Source organism: Labrus bergylta, chromosome 12 (genome assembly GCF_963930695.1).
Source record: "Labrus bergylta chromosome 12, fLabBer1.1, whole genome shotgun sequence".
Taxonomy (NCBI): Eukaryota; Metazoa; Chordata; class Actinopteri; order Labriformes; family Labridae; genus Labrus; species Labrus bergylta.
In genome coordinates, this window is record NC_089206.1 from 14,386,805 (window position 1) to 14,413,509 (window position 26,705).

At 40.8% G+C, this 26,705-nt stretch overlaps 1 protein-coding gene across 7 annotated transcripts in view; it reads left to right on the top strand.

Annotated features, from left to right (window-relative positions):
- Positions 1 to 26,705, top strand: part of LOC109996130 (ERC protein 2) — a 150,289-nt gene that overhangs the window by 60,826 nt on the left and 62,758 nt on the right. For 6 of the 7 annotated variants that reach the window (XM_065961255.1, XM_065961259.1, XM_065961261.1 and 3 more), the window contains 6 exons: positions 2,866 to 2,907; positions 3,869 to 4,062; positions 4,356 to 4,370; positions 10,583 to 10,676; positions 16,420 to 16,572; positions 20,175 to 20,335. In XM_065961255.1, coding sequence (XP_065817327.1) covers positions 2,866 to 2,907; positions 3,869 to 4,062; positions 4,356 to 4,370; positions 10,583 to 10,676; positions 16,420 to 16,572; positions 20,175 to 20,335 — 659 coding nt within the window. The remainder of the gene's footprint in view (positions 1 to 2,865; positions 2,908 to 3,868; positions 4,063 to 4,355; positions 4,371 to 10,582; positions 10,677 to 16,419; positions 16,573 to 20,174; positions 20,336 to 26,705) is intronic. The other variant, XM_065961260.1, reaches the window with a different exon arrangement.

A 26,705-nucleotide genomic window follows, 5' to 3' on the forward strand; every position in this document is an offset into this window, starting at 1 on the left:
CCACTCACTGTATTTTTAGATATTTGTATTACTAACTCAGTCAAGCTGTTAGCGGAACTTTTATCCTGACCTCAGAGCTCTGTTGACTTCATTACATCCTCATCCTTTCCCATAAAGCAGTATCCGTTGATTCCGAGGTTAATAAAGGACTTCCCTAAACACTAGCTCTAAGAAGAGTGAAACTGTAAAGTACCTCAGGGAGGGTAAGGACCTTTCTATAAAAGGTTGACTTAAATCAGAATGAGGTACCACACCTCAGCTTTGGAGTCCTGTTCAAAAATATTGTTTGGTCTTTTTTCCAACCAGGCCGATTTCATAACTCATTTAATTTGTGTTGCCCCCTTTTTGGTGTCCTATGTTTCTTTGTGATGACAATATGGAGATAATAGTTAAAGATATTGACGTTTGCACTGACAAATATGTCAGGTCACATGCTGTAAATATCTTTGATTAGAACCTGACAGATAAGGGTTTGCTGATATTGTTGGCAAATATGGGTCTATCACAAATAGAGTGGTATATGGGGGTTGTTGTTTTTTTTTTTAATATCAGGGGATAAAAAATCTTTGACTGGACAAATTATGCATCAATAGCTGTGTTACAAAGTTTGCTCAGCACTGCACACTCCAAATCCATAGTTTAATACATGGTCATAGTGCAGACTGTGGTCTCCACAATAATTGGTTTAACATTTTTAAACATTTAAAATGTTCATTGATCAAATTAAAGGTCTTATAAAGCAACCTTTGCAAAGCTGAATTGTTGCGAAATCCACGCTGAAAGGTTCTATTTTCACTCCAAATTCCCTGATTAGATTTCCATGTAGATAAAGGTGAGTTTTTCATGTGGGCCTCAAAATTCTCGTACCTGTCGCCCTCTGACATATAGTGCACAGGGACAGATTTACTACTTTACATTCACATGCTGCCCAGCCTTGGTGTATCTGGGTTTCCTCTGACCAGGAGTTAAATAACCGAGTGCAGATGCTGGTGACAACACATATTTATTTTATTTGTACTGTTTTCACTTCAGACACATCTCCGGGAATGATAATAATTTCAGTTACAGTATATGTAATCATATCTTTTCTGGCCTTCCACCTCCTGTCATAATATCACAAATTCCTGCTGGACCAGCGGCCCTCTCAGCCCCAGCTCTTATCCTGCCTGTGTTTTCTCTTAAAAGAATATAACAAACTCTAGTCCACTTAGGCCTAATGCATTTTGTGCAAGCTTAGATTGGCTTTGAGTGCAGGAGTGTGTGTATGGCTAGTGGTGGAGGTAATGGGGGGTGAGGGCGAGGTAAACAGTGACTCTGCTTGCCAAGTGTTCCCCTCTTTTCATGTCATTTGACTTACAGTAGAGGCACGAGTGTAAACACAAACATTGACGAGCTTAAAGGGCTTTTTAAGGGCGCATGCCGAAACACTGTGCATTGTAAACAAGTCGATTAATTGAGATAGGATTCAAACACCAGAGTGATAGACTGCAATAATAATAGTGATTCAGACTGATTTTTAAACCTTTACAGATAAAGTTGTTCCAGTACAGATCATATACTGTCGCCTCCACAGCAAGCTTTGCTCTGCTGCCACCATAACTGCCACTGATATCTACTGCTTCGGAGCAGAACAAACTAATTGATTGTTTAGTCTTTATTACATTTTGATTGCCAACAACCACAGAATGACACTAAAAGAGAGTGTAACATTAGCCAGAGCAAAACTATGAAATGTAGTTTTAAGTTAAAAATCTGTGATTCTCAACACTCAGCATGTCTGAAGGTTTTCAGGTAAGCACTCTACTGTGATTTGTTGCTCCTGTGGTTGAAAATGGGTCTGAAAAAAAGCAGAGGTATGCAGAGGTATGCAGCTTTTATTTTTAAGCCTAAGGTGAATTTACAAATTCAGGTATTAGAAATGGCATGAAAGGAGAATTTTTTTTAAATCTCTGTTTTCTGACAAAGCTGGCAAAATGTGTGCCTCTATTCCAAGTAAAAAAAAATCAGGACACTGTACACATGTAGTTGTTCTCCTGCTGTTCCCATGGTTATATCTCCCATATGATTTTTGCCTATGGTTTGTCTTTTGAATAAGGAAGAATCATTTCTTCACATAGGTCATGGTGAGAGTTTACCGACATTCCTTTTTTTTTCTAATGACAGACTCAAGGAGAGCTACATGAACAGTCCCAGACTCATGTCGACCTAAATATAAATTGCTTGCTGTGTCTTTGCACACATTCACTTGATGATGTTTAAACGACTGGCCTCAGCTGTTTCAACAAGTTCAACAATCTTCTCCGACACATTGCAGAGAGAGAAGTAAGGACTTAAACAGAGAGAAAAGTGGAGAGGGAGATAATTCTAGGTTGCAAACTTCCTTTGGGATATTTTTCTCAGAGAACAAAGAATTCATCAGTGTTACTTTTTTTTTTTAACAAAAAAAATATATATCTTAGATGTCTGGTGGTCTCGTAAAATCGCAGCCCAACAGAGGGTGATGGTAATTTTATAATGATAATGACTGAACTCCAAAGTCGACTTGACGGACGCCCCAGGGAGAGAAATGATAGAAGCAAACCACAGAAATGCAGGCAGCAGAGGAATCAGGGGGGGAATGAAAGCGGATGGGGGGGTGTACAGATTGGTTCTGCTTCAGCTACACTGTGACCCTAACCACATATTCAGGATTGCATTACTGTTTCTTTAAACTTTCAAATCTCCTCATGCAGGATGATCTCACAACTGACCCTGTGTAATTTTCTGTATCAAATTGTTCAGACCGTACAATGTTGAGACCATAATTATTTTTTATTCTTTATTCTTATTTTCCATCTTTTTATAACTTTTTGCACTTACTTCTAGGTTCCAGCAAAAGTAGATGGGCTACCAGCAGGAAGCCCCACGGTAGGTTCTGTTCTTGTTTATTCCTAGCATTGTGTGTCGTGTGTTTGTGTGAACTAGCTTAACTTTAATATGTCGGGAGTTGTGCTTTTTCATGCATAGCTCAACATCCATCAGTCCTGTCTGTCCTTTGTCCTTTTAAGCAACACTATGTCATACTTAGCTCTACTTGGTCAGTCTAAGCAGCAATATAAGTCCCAGCTGCACTAAATTGGCCTCAGGTGTAATTTATGAGCTTCATGTTGACTCCGTCCTCTTCATTTTGTCAGTATTAGCTGGCATTATGTCGACTTCACAGGAACTCCAGGCTACAATTAAATAATACTGCCTTACCTTTATCATGCCGTTCCATCCCTTTTTTTTGGCTTTATAATTATAGTGCAATTTATGAACTAAGCTGAGCTACTGTGGAACAAGCGGTTTTATCACTTTGATGATTATATCTATTACATGCTGTGTGAGGATTTTTGTCAAACTGGTCACTGTGAATCTTTTCTGAGGAAATTGTTTTCACTGAGTATTGTATATCGCTACCAACCAGACGACAGCACCAACTGGCATTGAAAATAATTATAAAGAAAAAAGCAGCTTTGCTGCTAATGGCCTGGTTTGCTTTAATAGCCCATGAAAAGGAATCTGTTTTAAGTTCAGTCAGTCTCATAACAAGACTGAAACAACTCTTTGCTATATTTATCTAAAACTAGTCTGAAGCTGCTTCATTTCGACTGAAAAGAAAGTGCTATTCAATTTGCTTACATTACAGGCTAATGGAGGTTGAAGAAGTTTCAACGCAACAGTTTATATTGAAAGATAATTTAAGCCGGCAAGGATGTTAAAATGAACAGGGCTAGAAAAGCTGAGTTCAAAATCTTGTAAACGGTCTCCAAATCATTTTGGTACAGTATTGCAATATTTTCACCCAATGCACCCATTCCATCTCTGTGTCCTGTCCCCCTTCCCAAAGACCCAAAACATGGAAGAAGCATTAAGGAAATGTCCAGACATCACAGATCGCCTGAGGCTCCTGGAGCAGGAGGTTGCCCGCAACAGAGAGGAATCAGGGAAGTCACAAGCAGAGGTGGAAAGGCTAATGGCAGCTCTGCGAGATGCTGAGACGGACAAATCGTGCAAGGAGAAGAAAATTGCTGATCTTGAGAGGTGAGGGTCAAAATTCAATGACATAGATATCTATCTAAGGACAACATCTGGGTGTCCTCAGAGAGCAGTGTTCAGATTTTTGTAAGATCTCAATTCAAGTGTTCTATTTATAAAAGAGTAATCCACAAGACATAAACTGTCTAGATTGTGTCCTCCCAGCACTTAAGACCACTTCCACACTGTCATGATTTTTCCCTGATGTAACAACACTGTGGAAATGCACAAGGTGACCTATGTTCATGTGTTATTTTGAATCATTTGGCTTAATGTTTTACTATTTCTTTCTGTAACAGCATCTGCAGACCAGGGTAAGTACTTCTTAGTGTGCCTCTTAAACATACCATCATCATACTGCCTACATTTTCCATAAGCTTCACTTTTGACGCCATGCCATGATTGTTGGGTTGATGTGAAACTTTCCCAGGTAATAAGTTGGAAATTGTGCAATTTGGCTCAAATTTAATTCGAAGCAATCTTATGTTTGACGATCCCAGTAGGACAGTAAATGTACAATGCTACTACTGAAAAACAATCCTGGTTCTTATTCCTGTCACTGCATTAGCACAACTAGAGACTTTATACGTTTCCTGATGCATATCACTGGAGACCTATAGCTTCTCTGTTGTGTTCCCTTCACCAGTGCCATCAGTACTATTCCGCTTTTTTTTTCTTCTCTTTTCATATTGTATTTCTCACAAGTGTAAAATCATTGAGTTGTCCCGTCCATGAAAAAAACAAAGAAGAGGACCCAAGTGCAGATCACAAAACTGAATAATTTATTTAACAAAGAAAAGACAAAAGGCAAACTACAGCGTACTTTTTCAAGTCCATCAAAAATTCATAAACAAGGGAAAAAAATGTATCATTGGGAGACACAAGGAGAAATACCTGGAAGAGTCAGGAACACAGACAAAGGTAGGAAGCAAAACAAGACAAGAAACACTGGAGACAAGAACTACAAAATACAAGGGGAAACGCTGCAGACTTATATCAGAAATAAAATAGTTCACAGACAACAGGTTAAAGAAGAGAAGACATAGAAGGCAATAAATACTAAACAATATAGGAAACACTAAAGACAAGACTACTAAACAACAAAACGAGGAATAAACTAACTAAACAAAAGTAAATCATGACATGAATAAGTGCTTGTGTTTTTCTCATTGCATCACTGTGAGTTCATACAGCAAGTGTTTGTGCATTTACGTTTTTGATTTTGCCAGGCAGGCAGCCAACAGCATGCCAGTGGGAGGTGCAGTATCCCAGACACTGGCTGTTTATATTACTCTGTTTATTACTGGCACAGTGCTACTCAATTATCAACTGATTTATGGATTGGCATGGTGTGTATACGCACCCAAATGAGTGGTTGTTTAGTGCCAGCAAAGAGACACTGGATGTTGACATCAAGTTTGTGGTTGAATCCAAGAAAAAAGCATCCATTTGTATCCCTTGTAGTTCAGGTCTGAATGAGACACAGTTACTTTAGTCAGTGCAGGTCGTATATATGTAGATTTATGTTGGATGGTTTTTCTATTAGAAGATTACTGGTACCACAAAAGTAGCCACAACTGTAAAACACATGTAAAAAAAAACAAAAAAAACAATTTAGTAGGCCATCGTTGCCCCCTCAGGTGTGATAATGCTAGCTATGTTTCAGAGTGGTGTAAAATCTATCTGGATGGGCTGCATGTTCTGTATCCAACATAGTTTCCTGCCTCATTCATTACCCGTTTTACGGACTCTCAACTCTGGCAAGGAACCCAAGTGCTGACTCAAGCTGTGTGGGAACACATAAGAGTCAAGTATAATGGGGATACAGTAGCTCCCGCAGAGTTTGTTCACACAGTCCACTCTCTGTTTCAAGGTGTATGTGCATGCGTCATACCTTTCCCTACATACAGCTGTCACAAGAGTGTGTTGATCTGTGCCCTGAGTTTTTTCGTACATTCATGTGCACAGCCGGTTTTTTTTTTTTTGGGGCAAGGGATTAGACTTTCAGGAGTTTCTTTTCCATCTCTTGTCTCTTTATCGAGGCTGCTGTCTCATTAGAGTCAGCTAGTCACTCCTTTCAGACTGGTCTGACCCCTACCCTCAGGTCAGTGCCTACAGGTCAGACGTCACTGCAGGTCAGTCAGAGGTTATCAGAAAAAGTCAACTGCTGTCATTCAACTTCAGCTGCCAAAATATACGGATCCAAAATAAAGTAGTATTTCTTGAAGTCAGGATCACATAATAAAGTACTTGATATATGTTTATATTAACTATGTAAAGGTGTTTTAGATAAAAGTAGAGAATAATGAGAATAAAGAGTAGAAACTCTGATTTAAAAATGACATAAGACATAAATACAGTCCCAACATGCATCATTTGACAGGAGGGGCCCTGTGTGCTGATTGGACTTCTGTATAAAACTGTGCAAGATTTCCCCGAGGAGGATGAATGTCTTTTTAATCAGTGTTTCTGTTGGACCTCGGTCAGATGACCTATTAACCACTATCTGGAAGAAACTAGGGAAGAACAGATGAGGAAGTATACACTTTCTCATCCTCTTGGCAATGCAGCAAAGAGAAGAAAAGATAAATGTTGCCAGCTATTCATTGTAATAAATACCTTCCAGCACAGGAGAGAATTACTGTCTGCTATTTTAGAGTGTAGATCTCAGATTGACTGTAGGTTATTGTTGGAGTTTTTGGTGCTGTTTTGTTAGAAGGTGTTATTGTGGGGTAATCAGCTTGGATGTTCAGAGACATGTAACAGGATTTACAGAAGGCATCTGTATCAGCTGCTTACACTAATGCTTATAGTTGGATTGGTTAAGTAGAGCTCTGAAAGCCGTTGTTATTTATCTCTTTAAGCAGTTTATTTGGATATAGAAGACTTACATTGTCATTTGAAAAGATTAGATAATATGAGTCAGGTTCCGTTTGTGTTCCTTATTCAATTCAGAATAAGATATTCAAGTATGAAAAAATGAGACAGGCCGAAATTAGATGTCAAAATATGAGGTATAAAATTTGGTTAATACATTTTGTAGTTGCTGAAATTTGATTGGTCAAATTCAGATGCAAAGATATACGAGGTTTGAAATTCCAATTAAACATCTGGAAAGCAATCAATTCAAAAACAAGTCAAACCAACACCCAGCCAATCAAGTTACGCTCCATTTGTCGCATGACTCAGGCTTTATGTCAAGACCTTAGATTATACACAAACGATGGATTATATGCATATTTTATAGCCTTCCATCTGCTCCATCAGGGCAGATGGAACGGATTGACTTATATTAAAGCCTTCTTCTAAATGTTGTTACAGTCCTACATTTTTAATGTCTGCCATGATGTCGGGGCCAAACTTTGAGAAATAATTCAACCTCCCAGTCACACAATATCTCAGCTATTGACCTGAAAAGTACTCTGGTATGTAGGGGAGGGCTACAGGAAAAGGGAGGTGTGTGTGTCTTTGTGTGCGTGTGTATTTGTGCACATACAGTATGTGTGCTTAGGGTGAAACTGAAGGAAATGTTGGTAGTTGAGTTGGTAATGGTCGGTCAGTGGATAAAAATCCCACAGCGTTGGATGATAAATATTCACACACTCACAAACCAAGAAGTAAACACAGACCAATCATTGCTGGCCTTATTCCTATGATTATAATCAAACACCAGATGTTGAGAGCATCAGTCTTTGAAAACAGAACATCTGTACGCATACACGCCAATACACAGATTACCTCTAAAGTCTCTGTGTATAAGAGTTCTTTATGAAAATGCCTTTCTGTGTATTCACAGGTGTCTTTAGCATTGAAACAGACTGGTCAACTTCTTGTTTTACTCAGTGTTGAGATATTCCGGTCTGGGCAGATACGGTTCACCATTGAATCTGGTACTGCTGAAGTTTTACTTTTCCACTGTAGCAATGTGTTAGGTATTAAATCTCTCTGAATAATAAAAAAAATGTACACCCTCGATCTGCGTATTGTTAAGTGTCATGAGATGACTTTTGTTGTATTTGGTGCAACATAATTAAAAAAAGGAGTTGCACCTGCAGCACTAACATAGTGTTGAAGAGATAAAGAGGAAATTATATAATATAGAAATAGAGAGCAGAGCTTTGCTTTGACGGCCAGGAATAAAGCGGAGCTGCTTATGTTGGAAGGTGAATATTTGGAGTGCTCCAGGTGAAAAAAAAAAGCACAAGGAAATGTGAAGAATTACTTATTACGCTTGGTTTAGGAAATGGCTGGATTCATGCATAGCGCTCTCCCTCTCACTTAATCTTTCTCAGAAATGTCACGCCAATAAAATACAATTTCCCCCCATGAATTGACTCATTTCAGCAATCAACAAATCACATTTCTCCTTCATATTTTCCACTCATATGCAGCCCAGCCCATCTGCTCTTTATTCACACTCCGCAAGCCCTCATTTGCCTTCACATTGGTCAAAACACTTACTTCATTTTGCACTGATGGGTCGATGGGGGTGTATCAGCTATCAGAGGGGACCAGCGCGTCTGATGGTTTATACACCTGTGCCAGTAGCGGCTGTATGTGATAGCTGATATGGCCCTCATGGCAAGTTTGTTCTCCACAGACATGCCTCTGAGCATATAAAAAAACACACACACACACACACACACAAACATCAAAGATCTCACTATAAACTGATTCTCCTCCTCCTCCTCCTCGCTGTGAAAGTATGCGTGCATGTGTACCTTTATTTCATTCATAATGTTAACAGAAACAAGCGATAATCTTTATTTATGCAGCACTTTTCAAATCCCACTCGTAAAAAAGATAAAGAAAACTTTTAAAATCAACAGCACAGTCATAAAACAGGAATAAGTCAGGTACATGAAACGACAGGCGTAATAAATGGACCATCACTTTGTGTGTGTCTGTCTGTGTGTGTGTGTGTGTGTGTGTGTGTGTGTTTTCATAAGGGGTCAGGATATTAGATATAAATTTGATATGAAGTACTCCTTTACCGCTCTGTTTTCTCTAACTATAACAAAAATATCCTCCAAGGATTTTAAACTACTCTAGTGTGTGTGTGGGACGGTATAAGTGTGTAGTCAATTTATTCATCTTCTTGTGTATGTTAGGTTTATTTCACATTAATTGCACACCAAAATCACTCGTAAAAGCGGACACACACACACACACACACACACACACCATTCTCAAGGCTGTGACAGCAAATATTTGCTCATATGTGAGGGCAGCTTGTAGGTTTTACCCTGAGTAAACACACCGGCGTGGATATGGAATAATAATGTGGTGCGTTTTAGCAGCTGCTCGGTCACAGCCTGTTTACAGTGTTGGAGGGTTCTCTTAAGCGCTAATTTGTCACTGTCAGCTTTCTGGTACCTTCTATGCCTTTTTTTTTTTGTGTGAAGGCCAAACCCGGCGTGCAAAGAGGGTGCTTTGATTCTATTTTGAGAGTGTTTGTGAGAAAATATAGATTGTGTACAAGTGCAGCTGTGTCTGTTGTATGGTGCCTCGGTTTGCGGATGCATGTCTTTCTGCGAGAGGGTTCATGGAGTGAGCGTTTGTATGTGTTTCAGTGCTCATTTATGTTTTTTCTTTTTTTTACATTTGTGTGTGTGGCTTTGTGTTTATCTGAGTTTGCGCCATACTTCTGTGGCTAGGTGATTCGGTAAATGACAAGAAACTGGTTTAACGGTGGAAGTAAATACACAGCCAACCTGGTTGGTTAATAGAGGGTTCAGCTCTGTAATCAGCGCCTCAAAAATGTACACGACAGCAGATTTATTATCCTGTGTGCGAGCGTGTTTTCTGGCACTGTCTTTAAACTTGCCAAAATGTATTTTTCTATAAACACAAGCCCTTTGTGTGTGTGTGTGTGTGTGTGTGTGTGTGTGTGTGTGTGTGTGTGTGTGTGTGTGTGTGTGTCAGCCTGTCTACCTCTTTGCACACATCTATTTTTGACAGTGTGTGTTTGTGTGGGTGCGTGAGCTTGCATTTCCTGTCGACGTTTGTGTTTGTGTGTTTGGTTGTTGAAAGATTTACAGAGTTGTGTCTCACCTCCATCGGTCAAGTTCTGTCTTGTCCCAGTCTGTCTTGTTACTAAGACTAGACATACGCACAATGCTTCTTTCTTTTATCGAACACACTAAACCCTTCAATATACCTGTATGATGCAATATGCAGCCCTCGTTTAACTTTGAAAATCAAGAAAAATAGTAAAAACACATCGTGTTTAAACATTTTACATTTTGGATGTCAGTATTGTATTGATAATAAACACTCTGCAACAAATACCACCTCAATATAAGCTAACAGTGTAGACAAAAGTATGAAAACTGTATTCAAAGTGAAACAGGGGCTTTGTATATTGAGTATAAGGCATGTGAAAGTATTTTATGCATGTACGATATACACCACGGTCATATTGTTTCAAAAACCAAACATTTTGTTTTCCATTATTTTAAAGCTTGGTTAACATTTCTTTATTGATTCAGCATCTCTTCCTTTGTTCTTCTTTCTCCATCTGAAGGCAAATCAGGTCTCCGAACATCCAGAAGCAAATAGTGCCGGGCGAGATGAGGAAAGACGTAATGATTGATGGACATCCACACTCTTTGTCACAGGTCAGTTGCCTTGTTTCCTCTAGTTAAGCTCTTCATCAGAGGGCAGTATGGCTCATACAGATACTCTCTAATAGTACTTACCTTTTTCCCTTTCTCTTCTATCACTGCGTTCTCTTACTCCTGCTGTGTACAGTTCTGCTCGCCTGATCATAGAGCCCCCCCCCAGCCTCTCATGCCTCTTGCCCTCCCTCAGTGTTTCCCAGATTCATTGGAAGAGACAATCAATTAGTCCGGCTGAAATCAGATCCATATGCCAGCCTGCAGCAGTGGCAAAGTGGCTCTGAAGAGAATTGTCAAGGAGTGAGTGAAGTCAAGCAAGAGCTTGAGTGATTGCCCCTCTGACTTTCCATTTACCTGATGCATTACAGTGGAATGAAAGTGTTCTGTATGTGTATTTATTTATCCCTTTTAGTCAACATGAACACAAAAAACAGGATCTGTTCTCGCTATACAATGAAACAGTTGAACACGATGGTATTTCTCTCTTGTGCAGACAAGGACAAACGCAAACCATGATTAAAAAAACAACACATAACATTCATATAGAGACAGAGAGGACACAATTCCTTTTGAGTGAACACATTTTCAATCCGTGTGTAGATGTGAAATCTGTTAATATAAAACAAGTTTAACAATCATTTATGTCTATTTTTAAAATGACTATTTTGTTAATTTGAATACCTACAGTATTTGCAAACGGTTTGGATAATTGCAAAATGCTTTAAGTTAGGTTATAATGCAGAATTTTCCATCTGTTTTAAGTGCACCTGTACAAAATGTTGTATGATGAGGAAAGTATTTAACACTGGTAAAATCTTTACATATACGTATATACAGTACAACATGTAGAAGTAAAACCACGTAAAAGTTTAGTCATGATTTAACTACAGCTCAAAATCTATCGACTTGGATGTTATGTACAGAATGCATTCCGTACATTGTGTTTATTTAGCAGCCAGGTTTAGTTGTAACCTCTATCTCGCTCTCTCTTTTCCTTTGCTCCCTCCCTGCTCCCTCCATTTATCTCTGGTTCCATCAGGAACACACCACGCTCCGAGGGTAAACACAAACAAACAGGGCCTTCCTTCATTGCTCCCTCGCCCCGTCTTTCCAGGAGAGTTTATGTGGGAAAAGATGATAGCATCTCTTCGCTCCATCGTCTCCATCGCGGCACGCTGCACTTCACAAACACAGAGAAAACACACATCGGAAATGTTCACTTCAAGCCTTTGCACTGGCCTTTTTTGCCTTTTTTTGCTCTTTTATCTGTTAGCAACACTCCATACTCCCCCCCCCCCCCAACTGTTCACTCATCCAGATTTGTTAAGCCTTCTGTTTGCATTTTTTTCTCTTGCTGCAGAGTGTTAGCACAGCAGGTTCCTTCCTGAATGTGTTTCCTTTATATCTGCCGCTCCCTGATATTATGTGGGATCATTAGAGATCACATAGGGTGGTTCGCTGCTCCCTGTTGCAAACATTATTAACATGAAATGATATCCGGTGGTGAGTGACGCCACATTCATTTTATGTCCTGTAGTCTGGAGGTGTTTGTGGTGACAGAACACTGTACATCAGTTTTCTCCATATTTATGTGATGGAAAGAGTTTTTAAATTGGTTAGGTTTTTCAAAACTGTAGCCTGAGCTGGGCCGTAGCTTGTTCCATCCGTCTGGACACTTGAATGAAGTGTACATGAAGCTCCTGCCTAAGCACACATACTTAAACATTTTTAGATCATGAAACAGAACACAAAGTGGTAAATGCTGCACACTTGACTTTTCTGACAGAGACAGATGCTCCAGTCTGCCTGTCTGCCTATGCGGGTAAGTGGTTTGTATGCCTGTCTGTGTGTGTGTGTGTGTGTGTGTGTGTGTGTGTGTGTGTGTGTGTGTGTGTGTGTGTGTGTGTGTGCCTGTGTGAAGTTAAGGATCATAGGTACATAGCAGCTGGAAATATGCATTCTCTCACTCTCTGCTCGTTTATTTAACTGATTATAATCCCTCCATCAAACCAAAAAGGGCCAGACTCCATAATGGCCCTTCCCAAGAGTATAAGGTGATGATTGGTGGTGCAGAGGCAATTATCTTTCTTTTCCACCCCACTCTCTCTATCTCCTTTGCCTTTTTTTCCCCCCATTTCTTATGTTTTTAACAGCCAGCAATATTCTCTTGTTACTAATAAGACTTACATCACACACTGATATGCACAGACACAGAGAGTCACACACATGTATGGGGCACATGTATACACACACGCACACGCAGAGGCAGACACAGCTTGCTGGGTGACTTACACTTGGGGGTGTTCTGTTGAGATGAGCTGCCTTGTTGAAAAATGCTTCCATAGCGCAAAACGATAGCAGAGGCTATCCATCTCCCTTATGAAATAATGCTACCAGAACAAATAGCTACATGTATATATTAAATTACTACTCACTACGTATGCATTGTCAGAGTAAAGGGAGCACGTTTTAAGATTTCAGGGGAAGCATTTATCAATGGACAATTATCCCCTATCAAATAATGCTCCCAGTACAGAATCACTATAAAAGATAGCACTGCATTTGCACATTAAGGAAACAGGAAGCATATTTTTATAGACAAAAAAAGCCCCTAACAAATAATGCTCCCTGTACTGCACAGAGCCGCATGGTAGCACATCTCGATGGGTAGCACTATTCGACAGAACAGGGGGTCCAGCCCTGGCAGCCTCTTCACAGCAGGGTGTCCGTGTGTGTGTGTGTGTGTGTGTGTGTGTGTGTGTGTGTGTGTGTGTACATGTGAATGTTTCTGTCTACTGGGCGGGGCAGGACAAGAACTTGTTGATTCTGGTGCATCGAATTACTGGCTGTCTGTCACATCCAATTACAACTTTGGTCTGCTGACACACACAGCCTGCCTCTGTATGTGTGTGTGTGGGTGTTGGTCGCTCACCTCCAGCTGTGTCATGCTGACGTGAAGATCCACAAGTATCCACTTGTGATTTGGCTGGCCTCAAAATGTTTTTTTTATCACACTCAGGAATAATCATACTGCTTCAGTTTAAGCCACTATCACTGAATAAGTCTGTTTTTTTGTCATAAATATTACTTTTTTTTATGATTGAGCCAATACATTTGATATTAGCTGTGAATTTGGACATCAATCTTTGAGTTGGAGTGATGTCATTTTCCACCTCATTGAGTGTGTGTATGATACTGGTATGGACCCAGGACCGATTTTCACTTTTGAATATTTATTAGCAGCAGTTAAAAAGCCATCCATATGCATGTTTCTGGCAGTGTCTCTGAAAGTTTTCCATGCATTTTGCATCTCCTCGCATGAGCTCACAATAGATTTGCCATGTGTTTGCTGTGGCACTGCTTAGCCTGGAGCTCATTTTTTACAATTCAAAAATTGTACCTCCTGTGAGTGCTCTCAGAGAGAGTGATAATATGACACTAGTCCAATGCACTTATCACTGACAAATATAACACACACCTTTACAAAATACTAACTTTCTGTGCTAGAAAAAGTATTGCAGTTCCTTCTAAAACACATTAGCAAACGGTCATACTCACTGGACTATGTGACATGAAGGTTATACTGCTGAGACGTTGTATTTTGCAGAACATGGGAACACCTTAATTCATACAGTGGTTTGGATGTTTCCACTATTCTTACAAGATGTTTTGTGGTATAGACCTGATATAACTTCAAATAAAAGCCCATCCCAATTCAAGTCTAGCCAGGTGTTGCCTCATGTTTCCACATATAAATGCAGGCCTCAATTAGAGGGCCCTATGCATTTAGTGTCAAAATATTTTGTGGATCAAAATAAGGAGAACAAAATGAAAATGAACTTCAACGTCTGAGAAGAAAGAAGTTTACAGTAGATTCATATGAGCTTGTGCATCTACAGAACGTGAGCACGGCCTCTCAAAGTCTCCTGCATGGTGATCTGCATAAAGACTAAAGAAGTTTAAACCTGAGTGAGTGACAGGAGGGACAACATTTTAACGCTGTAACATCTGCTTCAAGCACTAATAGGCCAGCGGTGTGGCTCAGTTAGTAGAGTCGGTAGTCACTTAACGAGAAGGTCGGGTTTGAACCCCCTGCTCCAGCAGCCACATGTCCGATGTGTCCTTGGGCAAGACTATTATCCCAAGTTGCTCACGCTGCTTTGTTGGTGATGTGTAAGAATGTATGAATGGGATTAGTTATTTCTGATGGTCACTTTAAATAACAGCCTCTGCCATCACTGTGTGAATGGGTAGGTGTGACCTGCGGTGTAAAAGTGCTTTGAGTAGTCAGAAGACTAGAAAAGCACTAAACATGCTTAAGTCCATTTACCAGCACTCAGTGATAATTAACAGAGGTCTCTCCCTCTCTCCCCCACATTGATGGAAGTTGGCATAGATTGGCTGTCTTAAAATGCAAGGCGAAATTGTGATTTGAAATTTACAATTTTATAGTCTTTGCCTTGTTGGCTGTGCACAAGTTTTGTTTGAAAATAATGAAAGGCCAGTCTCTCTCCTGTCCCAAATACAGGCAGTGTAATTTCATAGACTGAAGTAAATAGAAGCTTGGGCTATTAATTGAAAGGTTATGGTCATTTTCTGAGATGAAGTGAAACGTCATCATTTCACAATAAAGTGTGAAATAATCTTTTTTTTTTTTTTTTTTTTTTTACCAGTTTTGCTGTGTCGCACTCTAGAGAGTATCCTAAGCATTCTCATTGCCGTTCACAATGTCTGAGGCTTGAGCACACCTTCTGGCATCTTAATAGGTGCACCCTGTCTTCGTCATTTGCTTGATTGATTCATTCTCAAAACACTCAGCTTGCCTTTCTTCAATTTGGTTTAGATGACCAGGAACTGCTCTACAATGCATTCAGTGAACAGTTGTTATTGTGGGCTAAGTGTTGCTTCCTCTCTTGATGTAAGGTTTGATTAACTGTGGCTGTATTGACATTATGTTTCATGATTAGTCGTTTATGTGAGCCATAATATTTACCTATTTTCAGACAAATAATTGCTATTTTGTATTTTGCTTGCATGGACTTGATGAGAATCAGTTTGGCACCTCTTTATTTTGTGTTTAGCAACAAGTGTAACTGAACACTCTGTCCAGTTAGTCTCCAAGGCTTCACATTGCTTCCATAAAAAGTGTGAACGTGTGAACTTAAAGCCAAGTCAACTTTTGAGGAGAAGAAGAGAAAGTATTTTTTCTTTAAATGAAAGGAAGAGTCGGGGGTTTATTATTTCTGCGCAGTGTTTTCTTTCGCAGTTCCATCACCCAGTGTGGAGAGGGATCCTTTTCCCCCGCTCACCATAGGTGTCAGAGAGGCCACACACAAACTGAGCATGCAAACACACACGGTCTACACCAGGCTCACACACTCACACATGCACACACTCTTTATAGATGAAGGAAAAGTTCATAGCACTTACAAAACCTCTATCCATCACTTATCACTCTCTTTTGCTTTTTCTGTGTCTTTTTTTCTCTAATAGAAGTGTTGTTCTTCTTTCATCACAGCTTTTAACTTCCTCAAGTCTTTCATTTGTTTCTATTTTACATTGGCTTTAAACAAAAAGACTGACACATTCTGTTTTGCAGATTCATTGATCTCTTAGTGCAAAAACAAATGATGATGACGTTTTAAAAACAAACTATACTCAAAGAAAAAATACTTTGTCCCCGGCTTTTGCTACTTTGCTTCCAAACCTCCGTCTCCTCCTGTGAACTCCTTTCGCTGCTCAGCCTACTCTATCAGCTTCCCAGGACGCCATGCGGGACACAGCGGAGCGGATCAGGGAGCTGGAGAAGGCACTGAGGGAGAGCATGAACACCTCGGCACATAGGGAGGCTCTCTGGGCGCAGGAGGAGGCTGACCGTGTTCAGGCGCAGAGACAGGTTTACTAAGTGTTCCACCTACTGATGGAAGACCAAAACACACTCATACACCCGCACATAATGTCACACATCCTTACACAAGCTTTTAAAGGAGCACAGGTAACAGCTCACCTAGGGACAAGAAGGACCAGTGCCAAGTTATTGAGATCTTAACTGCACTCCCATGTGGCCAAAAGTGTAACTGCTAGTAAACTGTGGTTAATACGATCCCTAATAACTTAATATGTAGCTCTTAACCAACAAATACCATTATAACAAAATGGATCACTATAATTCTATTTTCTTCTTAATTTATTTTACTCCCAAAATAGTCCTTTTTTTTCCCCCTAGACAAAACTGAAGCAGAATTCGAGCATCCTCCTCTCTATGAGCGAATGTTGTACATACTGTCAGTTTTTGTGCATACAATCAGAATTCATTGAAATATATTTAGACTTGTATTCCTGCTGTATACAGGCTGTCCTTTCACTCTGCATGTGCTGCTATCTATCCCTCTGTCTGACTGCCAGCTGCTTACATCTTTAAGTGGGTCCAAAAAAAAAAAGCACACATGTGTGCGTTTCTATATGTGTGAGAGCGTAGGTGTGTCTGTGGTGGGAAAGAGAAACAGGCCGAGGGAGAGTGTTTCCTCCCGGAGTGAGCGTGCATTTGAATGAGAATGACCTTGCATTACTTACGAGTGCCACTAGTAATATGAGAGCAATCTGCGGTTAAAACAAGAATTAACATTTTGAGGCAGAATGGCGGCTGTATTTCCTCAAATCAGACACGCACACACACACACATACACACACACACACACGCTCACACATACATTGAGAAGCTTTAAAATTGATAGAGGAGAACTTAGAAGATGAAGAGATTGGTGGGCAGAAGGGGGGAAGTGAGAGAAGGTCAATCTGAGTTTAGAAAATTCAGTGAGAGCCAACGCTAACTGTGGCTTGTTTTTTCCCTTTCTTTGCTGTTTCTGTTCTTTACACGCTCGACTTACGGTCAGCATGGATACTGTGTTTATCAAACAATATTCTGATTCAGTTAGAAGTCCAAAAGAAAAGAAGATATTTATGTCTGTGGGATTTTTTCGCACGCATGGAGATGGATGATTCAGCTTTGACCTAAGTTTACCGACGTGTAGCCAAAATTGTCAGTGAAATCCTTTCCCATCTTGTGACATGTTAAGACTCCTTATCCCTAAAAGCAATACTCTACATGTTTTCATTTTCAGTCAATATACCCTTACACATTGAGAACATAACGAGCCAGCATACAGTCATATTGGCGACTGTGCTTGACACATATTGAACTGGAGTAGAGTTGCAGGTTACAATCGACACCTGGCACTGAAGCTACTCAGTCAGTGATGCTAATTGCTATGTGTTATAAACTGTCTGAACTTCACATGCCAGCATGACGTCAACACACAAAAAGTCAGGGAGTCAACCTACCATTAACATACAGTTACACCATCGTCAGTCCTTACCTCACACTCAGGAGAAAAAAAATAGTGTGTGTGTGTGTGTGTGTGTGTGTGTGTGTGGAGAGAGGTGTTAAGAGTGTAAAGAGAGGAACAGGTCCTTCTGAAACCTCATCACCTGACCCTGGCACAGTTTCATAGCACCCTGCCAGACTCACATTCTCACATTTTGCCCCCCACCCCCCTTCCCTAACTCTTTCCTTGATTTTCCCCTTTCTTCTCCCCTCTGTCCCAGTGTAATCAGTCTCATGATGTGTAATACGCTGAAAGTCTTCCATTAACCTGACCTGCTGAAATGGAGCATAGGTAATGCCATGGGTCACTTTTCTTCACACCCCAGCTCTCTAAGTCTCCCACTGCGTCTTTGCTCCCCTCAGTCTATCTGGACTTTCTCCTGCAGTCGTTCCTGCTGTTCATCCGCTGTCCCTGAGCCTCGTTCTCTCCCATCTGCCTTCTTAAGTTGTCTCGCCTCATTATCTCCACCCTCTCTCTCCCTTCTCTCTGTTTCGGTTACACCCTCTCTCCCTCTCCCCTCCTCAGTGGCGTTTGAACTAGGCCTTTGAACCAGCAACACCGACGCAAACAGACAAGAGGGATTTGGCCCTTACCTCTGAGCCCCAATCAGCTTAACAACTAAAGGGGCTTTGGGCCAGTCTCAGCGAGCTTTAGCCTGGCTGGGGGGCTTTGCCTTGAAGTTGAGCTAAATTAGCACGCACAGGCTCGCTGTTAAGCTGATTAAGTCCCTAATTTCGCTAAAATGCATTGTATTCCTTATTAATGATGTGATTGTGAAGTGAGGGCTAGCCTGGGCGGTGGACTAATGGGGGACTGGGAGGGAGCCAGTTGGCGCATGACGTTTGATAGACATGTGGTGGGTGTAAATGGAGTTGTGTGTGCGTGACCCTTGGCTTTCAAGATGAAAAGGCTAGATTTGGATTCTTTTAAGCCTAAAAGAAGACGTCAAAAATACAACTTTTTTTTTTATTTTGGACATTTGGATGTCTTGTTGATATTGGGTGTATGATGATGATACCACTGAGGTCATGTTGTTTTTGGCAGGCACACAGAGTTTAGCTTTTCAACAATGCTATGTAACAGTTCTTGGAAATTGTGACTTTAGGTTTGCCCCTTTCCCACCATTTGGAGGTTCTGTATTCCCGACTTGCTTTGCTTTCCCTCTTTCTTCTCTCTTACTTTATGTGATATTCATGACCAGTCAGTGAGCAGTGCTTTATCTGACATCTGTGGAACACACCTAGAAAACCAGTGGAGATGCAGATTGTCCTGAAAATGTGTGAACGATTTGGCCTCTTCATAAAAGAGGCCCATTCTTTTTTTTCCTGTTCTACCCCATGGAGTGCTTCCCCGGTTGCTCTCTTTTTCTATCTCTCTTTTTTTTTTAGCTTCTCCCTCTCTTTCTTTCCCTTTGTTCATTTTAGATCCAACCCTTTAGTATCTATTAGTTGAATATCTCATATCACAAACCTGCCAATCATCAGAATAAAACAAAGATAAATAAATGTCCTCATTTCCTACCATTTACTCCATTCAAGCTGGACTACCTAGCACTGCATCCTTTTGTAAAGCACTTGTTGTTCGATGATTGCACACTTCCTGATTCTGGATAAAGACGCCCTAAGGTCACATCCTGTCTGTCAAACAACAGATCAAGTAGGACACACAGGCCTGCATGACTGGAGGGCATACTTGTGTTGTGGAAGAGGATGTAGGTCAGGGTTTGAGCTTTCCTCTCACCTGCTCTAAAGTAGGGCCACACTTTTCAGAGAGAGATACAATAAGTGGAGGGAGAGAGAAAGAACCAGTGTTTCCATTTTCACCTGCATCTGGAGGCTAATATCAATTTGTCTGAATGTTTAGGCAGTCATTTCAGTCTATTCTCAAATTCTTACACACAACTGTTAAAAAAGGGGAAAAAATACTGTCAATAAATGTTGACCTGATTACTAAAACATATCCATGAGTATGCGTGACTGTGCATTCATAGACATGCAGCAGCCCTTGTTTATTGAATTTATTTATCATGATCAAAATAACCCTATCCTTGGTGAATTCCCTGGTATGTTTGTATACTTTTTAAACCTATCTGCATGCGTCTCTCTTTAAATAGTTGGAGGAACTGATGGGGGCTTTGGAGAAGACCCGCCAAGAGCTCGACACCACCAAACTGCACCTGTCCTCCACTCAGCAGTCCTTGCATGAAAGAGACGGACACCTTAATAGTCTACGCCAGGAGAGACGCAAGCAGCTGGAGGAGATTCTGGAGATGAAGTGAGTGTCATACTCTGTTTTTCTACAAAGTAATTATATCTATTTGATGATCTCTAACTATGCAGCCGTAAGCTTTTTTTCCCGTCCAATCATTTAATTGCATTTTTCTAATCAGTAAAAGAGACACTTCAGCATAGCTATCTAACCATTAAGAATACATTAAACTGTATTTACTTGTTGTGAACTGCAGGGCAACTGTTGCTGGCATCACATTAAGACAAACTGTCAGGAAAAACAAACCACAAGTGTTTGTGGTAGTGACTCAACAGCCAGCCCGTATAAGTTTATGATCGTGGATTTTTATAAACATTGCAATGATTGGCTCAGCTTTTCATTGGGTGCTTTTTCACTACCCTGCCCAGCAGCGCCATTGCTGCAGCAGTAACCTGCATTTACCTGCTCACCTGTTCACATGTGCATGTCTGCATAAATGTTATATACGTAGATACCAGAGCTGAGGTTTGTTTGAAGCGGGATCAGCCATCCTTCATGGCTGCCTTATGAAGTTACATTTATTGAGTTCAGGTGGTGCAGTCAGTTAAAAGGAGTAGGTCGGACAAATATCTGTGCAGCTGTTTTATCCGTTTGTTTGCCTGTAAGCGATAGAGAGAGTTAGGAAACCCCAAGAAAAAGGGTGTATTAGCGGCTGCATTTCCATGTGTGAGTGTGTGTCAGCGAGTTTGTCTGAATGTGTAAGTGAGCTTAGTGATCTGTCAGTGGAGCGGCTACATGTGTGTTTGCTTTGAGCGCTCTGATTGAGGGAGCCACATATCTGCTTGTCATGTGCTGCGGAGAAATGCCTTTAATGTCAGCCAGCCAGCGCAGTACAAAAGGGAAGGCTGGCACATGTGTATTATAAACACAACTTAAAGAAGAAAAATCCATTATGCCTCACAAGATCACGCAAGATCTTAAAGAATGTGCGCTTGCGTTTGTTTCAGCCTATAGTATGTGTGAGTGCAAAGTTTGCGCAGGGATCTGACCGCAAAAGCACTCGTGATGCAAACCATCTTCCTTGACTGTTCTCATTTCAACCATCCAAACATTATGACCAATCCTAGAGTTGTTTAGTTGTGAACAATCTGCACTTCTATGTATGTTGATGAAATCAGCATACTTACAGTACAACAACAACACAGTACATGGGAATCTTAGCTTTTATGTTGAATGCAAGTCTCGGCTGGTAAGCGCTAATGGGCATGAGTGTGTGAACATGTGTGCGTATGTTTGTGTGTGGGGTCCTTTTGCATCAGATTTTGTGTGTGTGTCTGTGAACACGTCCGAGGCAGGGGGTTTGGGGTTTGGGGTCACTGATGATGAGGATTAAAGGACTGTTGAATTGCGAGGGGCGAAGCTCCGTGAGACTTGACTTACATCTGAACAAGCCACAAAGATACGCATGCAGAACATACACACAACCATTGTGGAACTCACATATAATCAGTCATGTCTCCAGATATGCACATACTCACACAAACGTTGGCTTTCTTGTTTTTAAAAGGGGGTCGTACTCCAACCTCAGAACTCTGGTCCAAGTTAGTTCAGGGAAAACTAAGCAGGAAAGATAAGGCAGAGGAAGAGAGGTAACAAGAGAGAGGGGGGGGAGGGAACGCAAATAAAAAGATAGAGAAAGAATGAGAGGGAGGGGAGGATGGAGTGGAGGGGCTACACAAACTGAAGTATTTCAAATCTTAGAAATCATGAGAGAAGTTTGATTGAATGCCAAGTTTCTCCTTTTCTCCGCTGTAATGTGGCATTTGTCAAGAAGACCAGCTGAAGCAAACCATGTGAGGCACGTTCCCCAGTGAACTTGAGAGCTCTCTGTGTGTATTTTTTTTTTACATGTGTGTATGTGTGTGTGTGTGTGTGTGTGTGTGTGTGTGTGTGTGTGTGTGTGTGTGTGTGTGTGTGTGTGTGTGTATAAAAGGGAGAGAGAGAGAGAGACCAGACTCTTGGCTTTTCAACACTGTTAATGAAAGAGACAAGAGGGGGAAAAATCATTTTCAATATCCTCTCATTGCATGCTGGGTCTCCTAGCGTATAAGGTGTGTGCGTGCTTTCACATTTGTGTGTGTGTGTGTGTGTGTGTGTGTGTGTGTGTGTGTGTGTGTGTGTGTGTGTGTGTGTGTGTGTGTGTGCGTAAGGGAGAGTGGGGGATAGTGAGAGAGAGTGCATTTTCATATTTGCCCTTTTCACATATATGGCTAAATGCTTGATCTATAAGGAGCAGTGAGGGTCTGTTCTGTCACCCCACACCAGATTGAGTTTCCACCAAACTGTACAGTATTCTCACGCGTGCACACACACATTCAGGCACACACACACACACACACACACACACATTCAGGCACACACACACACACACACACACACACACACACACACACAGTAACACAGAGACACATATGGCTTTCAGAGGAGCTAGTCATTTAACAAGTCGGGGGTTCACAGGGTCTAGGTGCACAATAGAGAACTTAAGTGTTTTGACTGTTTGAAAATGTAGACATTGGCATGTTTCTATAGTCTAAGGGGGAAAACGCATCACACCACAACACTGTGGAGGCTTATTTTAAGAACGACCCTCCTGTAGACTCTGATGATGCAACTGATATTATCTCTGTTTACATTCTAGTGAAGGAAAATGAAGACAGAGCAAAGAAAAAGTAGCTCCATGACGGCTCATCGAAAGATTAAAGACATTTTAAAGTAGGACCAGTAAAAAAAAAAGGAGAGTAGATGTAGCAGAGAGTTATGGAGGGAAATTGTAAATGATGAAAAAAAGGGATGATAGAGTGAGTGATTGATAGAGGAGGTGATGGATGGAGGAAGAGAAGGATGGAGGCAATGGTGGCAAAAAGAACAGGGGAGGAAGATGGACTAGAGGTGTGAGAGGTGAGAGGAAGAAGTCTGTTTGGACGAGGAGCTAGATAGAGGGGGGGCAACTGGTGAGGATAAAACAATTAAGCACAACACACAGCAACCAACACCTGCACTACCTGTGATGATTATTATCTTAGATGTACACATGTTTAGTCAAATTTTGGTGAAAAATCTAAATACCGGTATGTTTATGTAGATTGAGTTTGAAAGACAAAATCATTGTGCTTTTTCTTTGGCCTTCTTATTCATTTTACTTTCTGATAAGGTAATTTACTAATGTACTAGGAATGCTCCAATTGATCAGCCAATCAGATTGGAATTAATGCTTTCAGTTACTTATCACAAAAACAGATCACCTGTTGTTTATACTCTGATATCTGCGACTGAGAGAATCACTGAGTGTGCGGTGTAGTGTAGTCCCCGCCTTGTTCACTGTGCCACTGTCACAGATTAACTAGTGTTGAATTAACTGGTGACACTCCTGTAGATGTTGGGCAGGCACCTTGTGGACTCTTGTTTTCAATCAAAATAACGTTAAACAATCTACTTTGCCGCTTGCTTCGTGAATATAAGACCTCATCAGTGCTTTCGGAGACATTCAAGTTACTAGAAAAGAGTTTTTGGAGTCCCAAAGCAAGTTTAAAGAGTTGATTATTGAATGTTCTGAGACTTATGGCCTTCATTTATTAGACTTTTTGCACTGTTTAGCCTATTGAATAGGTATAATACTCTGTTTTAGTCTGTTAATAATTGTATAAATGTACACGTGATTGATGAATCATCATATTGTGTATTTCAGTTATCCTCACTGTAGGATACTTGTTGCGTTGCTACTTTTTCAACTGATCTGTTGAACAAAGTAAGTGAGAGCATGTTGACTTCTGTGGTCTTTTCATCAGTTTACTCTGCCACTTGTACGAGATCCCAGTATATCCTACAAAGCAGGGAAGACTGACCAACCGCTGAACCAGCTGGTACAACAAAACACAAAATATAATCCTCATTGGCAGTGCATTGGCAGATCTCACTTAATGATGATCAGTGTCGTAATTGGCAGCAAAAAAAAACAAAAAAACACTATGGGGGCATCCCTATACCACAACCTTTAAAAATGTGTTGGACTAAAAACAGCATCTTTTGCTGCAATCCTTGCTCACAACTTGTGGACTATTTGAACAGAAACATACTCTTTTAAATGTATAAATGACCTATCTTTAAAGCTCAATGTGTTTTTTTCCTGTATGCCGTTAATGCTTTAACATTGAGACAAAGGAAGTGGAAATATCATGAATAATATCCTGAAGCCCTAAATTTAGATCGTGTCCCTGAATAGTGTTCATGTGTCTGTTTGTTGGCTAGTTACAGTAATCCATGGCATAATGAAGCTTAGAGCAGTAGCGACGCTATGACTTTTAAAATCCCTGATGTAGACATCCTGTCTGCACAGAGTAGTTGCCATGGTTACTCCGACTAAACACACAGAGAGACCAGCTGTACTGGCAAGGTCATGTCCCTGCTCACTGATCTCTCTGAGGGGCCTGGACACACACTTTACACACATATTCAGCATGTGCGCTCACACACTCATCCAAGCACATTGTTTTTACTTAAATGGTTTAAAAATGTAATTCAAATGTACACACAGAAAGTTTGAAACGGCGCACGCACACATGTACGCATACTCACATGTAGACAAGTGTGGTGTTACAGTGCCATTGTTGTGATAAGTAATGATGAGACATTACTTGGCGCTGTGTGAATGGGATTCTCTGTGTTGCAGTGATGAGGAGGGGCTGACCACACATCACCTTCCTCTCTCTACGAGCAAGTTTGTATGTGTGTCGCCTCGTGGGAACTTCGGGCCATTCATCATGTCTGTCTGTGCTCCCGTGCCCTCTGACACGCGTGTTTACCTTCAACATGTGTGTCGGCTGTCGGGCCTGTAGGTGTGTTATTATGTCAGGGCCGAGGCATGCTCCACCCTTCTCCTCCTCCTCCTTTGAGGTTTTTTTTTTTTTGGTCAATAGAGGGCTTCATCGTATAGAGATCCAGCTTCTGAGTTCTTGTTCGGTACTGTAAGTTCATGACAGACTCTATGTATTTAACAATATCATAATCTTGAATTGAACTCTGCAACCACCATTTTTTGAGCTGGCTTATTTCAGGGTTTGGCTGCTTTAGCATCAATTATGGCTTTTTTTAAATGATTAATATTTTATTATTCTCTATGTCCACACAGGTTTTTGCAAGCTAAGGCACACCTATTGCTTCTTGTATGTCCTGTACAATATGTAACCCCTGACATGAGTCGTATAAACCTTCACACAGATAAACACACACTCTTGTTTTCTGCACACTGCAGGAACTGCTGACTTCTTGTCATAGGGAAAAGGATTTGTGAGACATGTAGCGGCCATAAGAAGTGTTGTCTCCTTAAGTCAGTGATGAAGTAGCCTGAAGGCTTGAGTTGACTTATGAAGCTGATGAACTGAAAAAGGCATCAGTCGAATATGTGAGAAAAGGGTCTGTATGTGTGTGTGTCAAGTTAAGCTGATAGACAGAGATTTAAGAGTGTTTCCAGAGTAAGAAAGAACGTCTTGTCTTTAACTGAAGACTGACATAGTGAAGATGAGGTGAATATGATGCACTATAACAACAATAGTGCAGTGATTGACAACTGTTGACCACAGAAGAAGAAATTGGAAGATCTCACTTGTGAAAACTTCTCTCATAGTGGGCTGTGAAACAGTTCACCCCTCTAGAGTCAAATCATTCTTTCATTGTCTCTTCTTATTTTTCTTCATCACTCTTTTATCACCGTCCTCTCTAACTTCCTCTGAGTATTAAACTCTGTCCTTTCTTTTTCTCAGTTTTTTATCTCTGGATGGTTGGAAGAAGGCCTGGAATTTATCACACATACCTAATAATTACTATCACAGGAAATGGTCCTGAGGAAGTAGGTGCACTAGCCTTGCTAATTAGTGTCAGTCGCAAACACACAGACACGCACGTACACAAACACACACAGCTAATTAGTATAATTTGGCTGGCGTAAGAAGGCTCGGGAAAACACAATCTGATTGGCCTTAGGGAGACTAACACCCGGGAGTTTGAACGCTTGTTTAAATCTCAAGACTAATTGATTGGAAGTCTCGTGCGTTTATGTGTATATGTGTGTTTGTGTGTGTGAGTGAGAGAGCATTTAAGTGTGTGCATGAGCGGGCAATTGATGAGGTGGGACCTCCAGCCATAAAAAAAAAAAAAAAAAAGGCAACCCAGGACACAGGACACAGGACACAGGACACAGAGGTGACCAATGACGGCCTCTTTAACGATGGCCATGCCCCCGGGGTCATCAAAGGAATGAGGAGAAGGAAGGGGAGGTCAAGGGAGGAGGTGCTGTCAGTAAAGGTTGAAAGATGTGGTGATGCCAGTAAAGAAGATTTTAATTTAGAGATCGGTAGTGGAATATTTAGATCGATTTGACGGG